Source organism: Austrofundulus limnaeus, unplaced genomic scaffold (assembly GCF_001266775.1).
Source record: "Austrofundulus limnaeus strain Quisiro unplaced genomic scaffold, Austrofundulus_limnaeus-1.0 Scaffold47, whole genome shotgun sequence".
In the NCBI taxonomy this organism is placed as follows: Eukaryota; Metazoa; Chordata; class Actinopteri; order Cyprinodontiformes; family Rivulidae; genus Austrofundulus; species Austrofundulus limnaeus.
Genome location: NW_013952449.1, coordinates 1,777,839 through 1,789,260, shown reverse-complemented (window position 1 = coordinate 1,789,260; position 11,422 = coordinate 1,777,839). Strand labels below are relative to the sequence as shown.

The following is an 11,422-nucleotide window of genomic DNA, read 5'->3' as shown; positions in this document are numbered from 1 at the left end:
TTTTAAATACACTAACCTCACTCCTTTGTAACAACTAAGGCCAAACTGTAATTAATTCAGAAAATCTTTTCAGGACCCCACCTTGATGTTTCGGGACCCCACTTTGGGTCCCGACCCCAACTTTGGGAAACACTGGTCTAAAAGACAGGTCCCCTCCCCTGTTACTTGCTCGAGTATTCAGATTTGTCATTTTCCCTTTTCTTTCTAAGCTAAAAGAGTGTCCTGTGACTTCTGACTCACACTAATGCGTCTACTTTGAATTCCGCTTCATTGTTTTGGAGTTGGAAAGCCTCGCCGCAGAAGAAGCTGACAGGCCTGGCGTCGACTCAGGTGACCTGGCTGTCAGCAGTCGTTCACCCCGCCGGCAGATCGCGCTGTCATTTTCAGCTTCCTGTTTTTGGTGGTTATCTATTCTGCAGAATTCCAGCTACATACCCTGCCTTGCTGTTCATAACAAAGGTGGCTTAATTTTGTCTCTGCTTCTGGGAGAGTTATCTGTTTAAAAAAAAGATTCCTGTTGTACTGACCCCATACAGGACTGTGACCCTCAAGGTACATACTGCACCATGACTTTAGCGTACCATTACACCTAAATAAGAACTGGTTTTCAGATGACCTACATGATAAAGACTATTTAAATTAATATTACAGAGGAAAGCAGCTATTCCTTTTGAAATTAAAGAACTTCTAATAGAAGTCCCAAATGACAAGACAATGTTGTTATCAAGGGGTACCAGGGGGTATTCAGTCTGTCAATAGTAACTAATACGAGATAATCCTGATGTTTAAACATGCATGTTTGCTTTTACTCTTTGCCCTCTGAAAATCTATATTCACAACAGTCAAATGCTGAAACACCTACTGACCAAATCTCATGTCTGGGATTCTATTTTGTGAGTTTTCCAACTGATTTCATGCTTTTTAATATTAACCAAACAAACCTGGTTTTTTTTCCCCTTTCTTTTTTTAATCACATGCACATTATGTCAACAAACCCCTCTGGTAGGTTTACTTACCAAACAACTACAAGCTTTGTTAAGAGCAAGAAAATACTGTTTAGTTTTTACCACAACAGTTAAAGTCTTGCCATTTTTTGAGTCCAAAGGCTGAAAGAAAAGATTTTGCCTGTTACTGAATGATCTACTAGCTTATAAATAAATCTGCCCAATTTCTTAATAATTTGTAAAGTAGTACTTGCTCAGGTTTTCTGAAACCTTTCAAAGGCTTGTTCTTCCCTTTTCTTCTCTGGATATTACAGCTTTGCTAAAGTTTTCCTACACATTCTCACTCCCAAGTCGTCACATATTGACGCTTTTCCAAAGGTTCCCTCTGCGTCGTATTTTGACACATCAGGTGCCCCTCTCGCGTCAGTCCTTGATGCCCGCGGCTTTTCCGGGTTGCGCCACCAGGGGTCTTTGGGTCGGGGGTCTGAGGTTAACATGAGGGATCAGGATTAATGGTTAAGTTTAGGTACTGGGATCAGGGGTAGGATGTCCATGGTGAATATTTGGTCATTTTACGCTTTAGAACATGTTGACGTGAATTTCGTACATTTTCTAAAAATGGTTAATTTTACGTAGTACGGTCAGGGACAGGATGTCTAAAGTGAACAAAGGTAATTTCAGGCTTTGGAACGGTCGTTTTAGCGCATTTTATACACTTTCTGAAAATATGACAACAGATTTCGCCCCATCTCGTCAGTAACTGACGTGACGGGGGTACCCTGCGCGTCAAAATCGGACGTAGAGGGAACCTTGGAAACGCGTCACTATGTGACGACTTGGGAGTGAGAATGGGTTGAGTTTTCACTCATTTTGAAATCACATGAAAACATAGTACTAAAATACACAAAATAAAAAGTAAAGGACTTAAAGAAATGCATCTCATCTGCAGCCTTTCAGGACAGACTTTTAGACAAAGATCATTTTATGTTGAGAAATGTCAGAGCAAACTCTCATTATTATGTTATGTGTCATCTCATTATAAACTGCAAGATGTCATACTCAGAGTATGAGTTGTTAATTACTCTCAGCTACTACCTGCTCCAACTTTAACTATATATCTACAAAATTGAGTCAGTTGCAGCCATTTATGCAATGGTGACCATATTAAATTTAATTGACTCAAAAGGTGAGCAAGTTTAAATGTACATCTAATAATCACATTCGGCTAGTCTTAATAAAATCCATCTTGCTGTCCATGAAATATTTTGCTAACAGACAAACAATGTTGACTTTATGGAAGTTTTCACATTTAAATCATTCAGTTGGGGTTTATATCAAGTGGAACTGCAATGCTTTGGTCTGAATTCCTCCTTACTGTAACTCCACAAGTCCCTCTATCACCCATTTTCTGTAGTGTCTCAGATCAGCTCGTTTTGAGGCTGCCTTTTTAAATCCAAATGAGACACTTTTCAAATCTCGCCCCCCTCCAGCTTCCAGACCGATCCATTGTAGTCTGATAGAGGGCTTTATGGCAATGTAGCAGCACAGAAACATTTTATTTACAAATTAATTAAAAGTTGTCAACAACTTGTCCATCCAGCCTCACATGTTGGAGCCAGGGTTTGACCCACAGCCAGAGGAGAATGAAGACCACCTAATTGTGGTTGGTAAGTTCATACCTTATTTAGAAGTTTGTTGCAAATAATTTAACGCGGTAGCGCAGGAAATGTCATAGAATATAGAGAAAACTGAACAGGTTAAAATATGATCCTAACAGAATATAAAGCTATCTAGACAGCACCGGGAGCAAAAAATTCTACTTTTCTGCACTCCTAGATATTCAAAGTACACAACAAAATGTATTTAACAACTGAAAGAGTGGATTTTGCATAATATGCCCTCTTTAAATCATTACTGGTTATTTTTTTCCCCCATTTTGGACAATTTAGGTGTTGAACATGTGTTATGTCTCATTTACTACCCTGCCAAACGACCTCATTTTCTGTGAAATGGACTCAACATAATAGGGTTGGGCATAATCGTATCGTGTGCAATTAATCGCCAGAAAAACATTAATCGGTTATTTTTTGGCACTTGACAATTAATACGATTAATGCCATCAGGCAGGCTGACTGGTGATTTCTCCCATCAGTCTGCTCGATGCTCTGCTCCGCTTCAAATATGACGAACATTAAAAAAAAGTTCTGCAATGTAATTTTGACACAATTTGGAACAGATTTTTACAAAAAAACAAATCTTTCCCACTAAATTGGTCAATTGACCAGGACATAAGGGTGTCCAGGGACTCCAGGGGATTAATTGTCAAATTAATCGTTATCAGCTAAATACCCCAATTAATCGTGATTTTTTTTTTTTACTAATACCGCCCAACCCTACAGCATAACCTGTTTTGTGTTTTTAGTTGCAGATGTCTGTAGCAGCCATGCTGAACAGAGTTGACTCCAAAGCTTTTGTTCTTCTTCTATACTTTCTGAAAGTTTCAGTGAAGCTCTTCTAGGGGTTCATGATAAACAAAACCATTATCGCCCAGCTTCACCTTTTAGTGGAGGGTGATGAAAGCAGAACCAGTGACCGGCTTTAATCTGCCACCTCTGTGAGAAGAAAACAGTGTTGGACCTTTATAATAATCCAGAACAAGTCAGAAGTATTAATTCCTCAAGTCGTGTAATTATAATTGTGGAAAAGTCTTCTAGCAGTGGTGGCACTGCTGGAAGACATCGCCAACAGATTTAAGGAGCATGTTTTCAGGGATCACAGCAACCTGCAGGCACACAATGGTGTCTGGCTTATTATCAGATTTAAAAATCCCAGGGCTATCCTGTTGGAACTCTGCACTGGGCTGTCCTCAGTGGTACAGAGGGAAGCCAGGTGTGCCGGTTCAAGTCCCCACCACGCCGGGGTTCCTTGCAACTAAAAATGCGACTTTTTCAAATTCTTTTAGGCCCGTTTTGAGAAGGCTGCCCACACTTTCATACACGAGGCCCCCGGGGAGTCTGTGGCAAACAAATCACCTGCTACTCCTGGATTAAAGGTAAGCTTCAGAGTGCTGACTGGGCTGGTTCAGGGATTAGGCTGGGCTGCTGCTCTCAGGTGACCTTTGACCTCTGAAGGTGATCTGTGCACACGTCTGCATCACATTTCCTATTCATTCACGCATCTAGGTTTCACTGACAGATTTCACTTGTCTGCAAACAATGAAAACGATTTTAGCTCAATATCTGAAAATTGACCAAGTTGGAACCATTCCGGCTAATATCAATTAAACAACGCTGAATGGAGCTGACAAGGTAATTAGCTACAGATGTAATGATTATTAGCCGAGGGTTTCACAAAACTCCATCCAGTAGTTCTTGTGATATTTTGCTAACAGGCAAACAGAGTATGTGTTGTAGATAAAGCAGAGTTACTACAACATTTTTGTTTGCCTCAGTCATGTTTTAAGCCTGCTAAGCTGTGGCGGCCATCTTAAACTGGGTTGACCCCAAAAGTTCATTTGATGCAATTGTATGTATTTTCTGAGAGTTTCATTAAAATCCCTCCAGTGGTTCGTGAGATATTTTGCTGACACGACAGACTCCAGAGAGAAAAACATGATCGCCCTTTTTGGATAAGTAGGCTGGACCCAGCAGCTATAAAAACTGAGCCTTTCATCAGGAGGAGAGCACACATTGTGTTTCAGTGGAGATGTTCTGCCGCTGGAACCTAGAAGCAGAAGCCCACCATGCCGCAGGTTCGGTCTCACTGTGGGGGAGCCCGGGACCATTAAGACCCGGAGGCTCAATAAGCTGGTGGGGGTTAAACCCTGTAAAAGTCCAGAGAACCGGATGGGCAGACGGGTGGATGTTTTAAAACCTTCCTGACTGAGACTGTGCGCGTGAACGATCCCAGCCCGTCACGCGCGGAACGCTTTTCCTCTGCTCTTTATGACGGATGTGCGGCACGCGGCAGGTGTTACATCTGCATTTTACCGCACATCATCAGCAGTACAAACATGCGCCTTTTCTCCCCCCTTGTATACTCTTCAGAAATCACATTTAAATGCATTAACCCCCCCCCCCCCCCCCCCCCCACACACACACACCATCCATCCATCCATCCATCCCTCCGTCCTCCGGCAGATAGATCCGCTCTCTCGCTGCAGAATAACGGTAAATATTTACCCCCACAGCCGCCATCCACATCCAGACCCAAAGGAGATCCATTGTATTCCGTCAGAATCCCTCCTTCGCTCGTTTAAACCCGAGTAAAGCCCTGCATGAGACAGCCTTCCTCCTCCGAGCAGCCCTCCTCCGTCGGTGTGCGACTGCTCTCTCTCCCCCGCGTTACAGGCACTCCAGCCCGAATGGGACTTGCTCCAATCCCCGCTCCTCTCTGCGCCTCTCTGTCGCCCTCTATCGGCCAAATGTCCTTCTCAGGACTCAACATTTCAGGGCGATCTGCCACTGTTCACACAGGTTGGCCTTAATGTGTTGTCATTTCTCTGTTCTACAAAAAGTTATTTTTTGTGACTCGTTAAAACTCCTAATTACTTTACACTACACCATGTGTATTCTTTCCATTTTTACTGACAGTACAATCTGTGGATCATGAGGATAGGTTGAACTTGACTCATACAAAAAGAGTCAAGGCTAAAAAGTTGTAAGGTGTCATAATAAAATTATGTTTAGTAATCATTTATTTTCTATACAATATATGGACTTAAATGATCAAACGTGATCAATGTCATGTTTATTAAATTAGCTCAGAGCTAATGCCAAATACTAGATTGGGAGATGACACTATTAGCACTGGAGCTAACACTACAGGTGCTGATCATAAAGTTAGAATATCATGAAAGAGTGTATTTATTTCAGTTATTCCATTCAAAAATGTGAACTAGTATCTCAGAAAATAGAACATTTTGAAAAAGGTAGTGGTTCCCAAACTTTTTGTCTTCTGACCCACAAAATATTCATGGCAAAAACTTGTGACCCCAAATATTACTGGTCTGAGTACATGAACTTCATTAATAACCCTAAAAACACAGGCTTTTTGACAGTCTAAACAGCTTATACACAAATATAAATACTTCTTTTTACTTATTTTGTGTTTTTGTAATAATTATAGGGAAAATATWACATCAGCAATTATTTTATTACCCTTTAAATTGATTTCTGGAGATTATCCAAGGTGCTTCATGAACCATAATTGGGTCCCAAGCCCAACTTTGGGAACCAAAGTGCAGTGGTTCCCAAACTTTTTAGCTTTTGACCCACAAAATAACAGTAGCAGAGACCTGTGCCCCCAACTATTTTTGGATGGTAAACATTTGCATCAGGTCAACAAAACAAGGGCATAGTAACAATATTTTTGTACTACATTTATCCATTTTAAATATACTAACCTCACTCATTTGTAACAACTAAGGCAAAAATGTCATTAATTCAGAAAATCTTTTCAGGACCCCACCTTGATGTTTCGGGACCCCACTTTGGGTTCCGACCCCAACTTTGGGAAACGCTGTTTTAAAGGATGACCATTGACACCTTGCACAAAGAGGGCAAGACACAAAAGGTCACTGCTGTAGAGGCTGGCTGTTCACAGAGCTCTGGGTCCAAGAACATTAATAGAGAGGCGAAGGGAAGGAAAAGATGTGGTAGAAAAAAGTGAACAAGCAGTTGGGATAAACTCACCCTGGAGAGGATTGTGAAACAAAACCCATTCAAAAATGTGGGGGAGATTCACAAAGAGTAGACTGCAGCTGGAGTCAATGCTTCAAGAACCACCACGCCTCTTCACTTTTAGGGGACAAAACTTGTAACATTTTTTACTTTATTTGTAGTTATTTAACATAATGTTTTTGTTGATAGCATCAAATGTTTATTTTGCACTAAATTACATGGAATCAATAAGGCCGTGCGCCATGTTGTAAGTCTTAATCCTGAACTTCTGTTCTACTTTGGACAGATCTTTTATCATTTATTTTTCCAAAGACTAAGAGGAATTTCACACAGTTTTTGACTCACTGGAGTATAGATCATAAGCAGGCATGTTAGACACTTTAAAAATCACAACTATTAGTGCTTGTTGGTGATTAACCGGTACAATGGAATGCCTGCATAAACAAACAAAAAGCAAGTATGGTAAAGTTACTTGATGATGAAGTAATGTATAATCATCCCACCAGCACCACCATCACACACAAAACACATACAACCTACACAGAGCCCTAAATTCCTCAAACCTGATCAATAAATCCAGAGAAAAACATTTGCTCGTGGGTTCATTGTTTTGCGTGAATCCAGCTGATGTATTGTATGAAGCAGAGCATTGATCAGGCTGCTACACCACACACAGACACACACACACCCACACACAACATATATTTAGTTCAATAAAATGGAATGTGTCGGACATTATCAGCATGATAAACCATGATGCCCTTCATATTGCATAGAAGGCTGGTCAGTGGTCCCACACAGATTATTGATGGATTCTGTGTCGATTGGATTTTATGATGTTATTAATGACATGGCCTGCATTACAGTCACCTACCTATCAGTAAAAATATTTTCTTGTGCACCATTTTGGTTTAATTCACATTTTGAAGCATACTTTATCAATAAACTGGTGCTATTATTCATTTTACCCCCCCCCCCCCCCCCCGCCCCCCCCACACACACAAAATGAACATCCTTCTTCTCTGAAGCATTGTGTGTGTGTGTGGGGGGGGGGCTGCAGAACTGTGGGCTGATCTTCTTGACTATAGTCCACGTACATATGAGCAATTTAGGAGTTAGTCCATATTGGACCCAACCAGTGCTGTCTCTTGTCTTTGATCCTGTTTGTGGTGTTCAAGGACAGGAGTGCCTGTGACATGCATATCCATGAAATACAAAAAGTCAAAGAAAACATTTTTATATTTAAGAAACTTTGCATAAGACACATGATTTTACCCATTATGTCACATAATTGGCATATTTTCTTTTGTACTTGGCACAGCTGAAGTGAAACAGGAAGTGACATCAAAGGGTAACTCTTTGAGAAAGAAAACTCCCTGGTTTTTGTTGATTTAAACAATATTATTTGAACTCTGACTCTTTTTCATCTCTTCATGATAGTGAGTAAAAAGTAACCTAAAGAAACACCAGATTCGTCTCTACAGCCTGTGTTGTTAGTCATTTTAGCAACTGTCAGTTCACATTCAGACATTCCCCTTTGACATCACTTCCTGTTTCCTCGCATGCAAATATCTCAGCAACTGTCCATCTCAGTGGCATGAAATCTTTTTTCACAATATATTATCAATGTTAACTTTCCAAAAATACATTCATATTTACTGCAAAAAATTTTATGTCGCAGGCACTTTAAAGCGCAGCCATGGACAGGAAGGTGTCTGGTTTTAGAACCTTGGGGTCCCTTATGCAGATGATGTGGTTCTGTTGGCATCGTTGGGCCATGGTCTTCAGTGTGTACTTGGGGTGGATTGCAGCTGAATGGGAAGCGGCTGAAATGGGACTCGGATTTTTCAACTGGTATGGGCGGAAAGCCCCCTTTGTGTCTTGGGGGAGTCTTTGCCTCAGGTGGAGAAATTCAAGTATCTGGGTAACTTGTTTATGAGTGATGAAAGCATGGAGCCAGACATGCATTGACGAATCAGGGCCGTGTCCTCAGTAATGAGGGCACTGCTTTCTTTGGTTGGGGTAAAGAAAAAGTTGAGTGAAGACGTGAGCATCACCTGCATGCTCACACGTTAAATAGGATCAAATCAACTGATCATCAAAGCTGTTCTTCTGAATATAACAAGGTTCATCTGATGTTATGGCTCACCCCATGACAAGGTGAACCCAGGGAACAGGCAGGACTCGGAGGTCAAAAATTCAAGTACAATTTATTTACAAAATGGCGCTGCTGTGGCTGCATGGAAAAACACAAAGAGCTCAGAGACAACCACACGGCTGAGGAAGACAACACAATGAACCGAAAAAACACTGAGGACAAAAGACTGAATATAAAGACTAAGTAATGATGGGTAAATGAGGAACACCTGGAGGAGACACAAGAGAAACAGGTGATGGAGGGCAGGGCTGAAAATAAAAAAAGTTGTGTTCTGGTCCTAATACTCTGTCCAAATATCTCCCATGATCTATGTGACTTTCAGGTAATACCACACCTCAATACCCAACATGTACAGAGGTATAGACATTTTTATGGGCTAAGGTTAATTTGTTGTGGTTGTCGTTGTAAATAGTGTTGACTCTAACAGTGAATCAGTCATAGATGTACTTGAAATGATTATTTTTGGGTAGATTTGTGAAAAATCTGGTCAGTCATTCATGAGATATGTTGCAGTCCAGTCAAATGAACACACGGTGAAAAACATAATTACTCCACCTTTGTGAGCGGGTGATAAGAGAAGCGTTGTAGAGCAGATTGATCCTGTGTTGTGATGTGAAACAGAAATCAGTCAGATGGGGAGTCTGTGTGTTGAAGGAGGTGTGCAGCCAGGAGCTGAAAGGATGGTTTTCTTTCTTCCCCTGGTTGCTTAGTGGGGTCAGAGCCCAGCACTGATCACTGCATTCATCCATCCTCCACTTCACTCACCTCTTACTGTACACCCCTCCTCCTCCTCCTCCTCCTCCTCCTCATCATCATCATCCTCCTCCTCCTCATCTCGGCTGCTGCTTCACATTGTCTCTCTCCGTCTCTCCCTACTCACGTTTTTCTTTTTCTGAAACATCCCCATCTCATCTGTCCTTTCCATTTTCTCAGCCTTCACTCACGTAGCCCCTCGTTCTCTTCTCTACCATCCTTCACCCTCCCCTGAGGCACCTCTTTCTCGTCGTCTAACCACATCTTCTACTTTCTCTTCTTCACTCGATTTCGTTTTCTTCTCTCCACTCATGTTTTAATGTCTGTCTCTTCACCCCAAATGTGTCCTGCCAGCAGCATAGACACTGTGAGCTGTGCTGCACATTGTGCTAAAGTAACTCTATACAAATACAGTTTATATCAAACACAACTAGGATTCATCGAAGGAATGCACATCGCGCACTGCTTTATAGCAGACCTATGATGTAGCGGTCAAATTCACAGGTTGCTCCAGGTCTAGAGAAACCCAAAGACTGGACAAAGAGAAATCATTTCTAAAGCTTCCTTTTTAATTGTTTTAAGTTTACACTTGTGCTGAAACAAATGTGACACTTTTACTTTCTATTGTGCGTATTTAAATGGTTTCACAGACATTTTAATAATATCCTTCATTACCTGTGAATATTTTGTTTGCAAATTCATTGGAAAAACATCTAAACTAATGAAGTGTTTTATTAGTTTAGGTCTTTTTTCTCATGAAGTTCTCTTTTTTTTTTTTTTTGTTATCCAAGGCAGTTTATGTTTTGAGAAGTAATAGGCTATTTTACCCAAACCCAGTCCCGTACTCTATAGAGCAAGGGTGGGCAATTCTGGTGGGCCACTATCCTGCATGTTTTAAATGTTTCTCTGCTCCAACACACCTGATTTGAATAAGTGGGTGATTAGCAAGCTCCTGCCAAACATAAAGAGGTAATTCAAGCACTGAATCAGTAGAGAAACAAGTAAACTGTTCAGAAAAGCCCTCGAGGACAAGGATTTACCTCCCCAGAAAACTGGCTAAGCCCGGTGGTTGGTCCACTTTGGCAATCCACCGGTGACCCACTGTGTTTTTGTTAAAAAATGTTGACAGGAAATTTGAAAATATGATGTAATGGAATTATGTGCAATTGTAAGACTGTCACGGACATGGTGAGGCTTGGACTCAGACGCAAAGATAAACTAAAAAAAATACTTTTATTAAACAAAAACAAAAGCTGGCACGCAAGCACAACTTACAGAGAACTCCCGACCAGACTGAGACACATGGGTGAAACCATACAGTGAGGACATCTCCTGTGTGTCTCTAGATGTGAGTGTGGATAGTTTGTCTCTTTGTGTCTCTGTGATGGACTGGAGACCTGTCCTGCTGTCCCCTGCTTTCACCCAAAGGCAGCTGGGACAGGCTCCAGTCCCCATCCTGACTCAGATTAGAAACAAGGAGGACAGAATGGATGGATGAATTCTTTAAAGCAGGAAACTGGTATTAAAATGTTTTTTTTTTGCTAACCTGAATCAGTAACATTTGAAATTCAGTGTATTTTGTAAATATAATTGAGAGTAAACACATTTGTAATATTATTAATTGCCAACCGAAATATTTTTCAAAGAAACTATTAACTATAAAATCTTCAAACCACGGTGTCTTTGTACTAATCATTGTCTTAAAACCTCAGAAGAACTCTAACTTTTGTTGAATATCAGTTTTGTAATTATAATAATAAAAAAATTCTATAAAAACCCTTTTTGCAAATCCCTGTTAAAATAATTTGTTTTGCTGCTCTGGGAGGTAAACTGAATATCTGTGCTCCTAACAGTTAATATTGTGTGTGTGGGGGACAGAGCAGCAG

At 40.8% G+C, this 11,422-nt stretch overlaps 1 protein-coding gene across 2 annotated transcripts in view; it reads right to left on the bottom strand.

Annotated features, from left to right (window-relative positions):
- Positions 1-5,310, bottom strand: part of LOC106517290 (cadherin-2) — a gene marked incomplete at its 3' end in the record, with an annotated part of 61,023 nt that extends 55,713 nt beyond the window's left edge. For both annotated transcript variants that reach the window (XM_014008050.1, XM_014008051.1), the window contains 1 exon segment: positions 5,126-5,310. In XM_014008050.1, coding sequence (XP_013863504.1) covers positions 5,126-5,167 — 42 coding nt within the window.
- Positions 5,311-11,422: the final 6,112 nt, after the last annotated feature.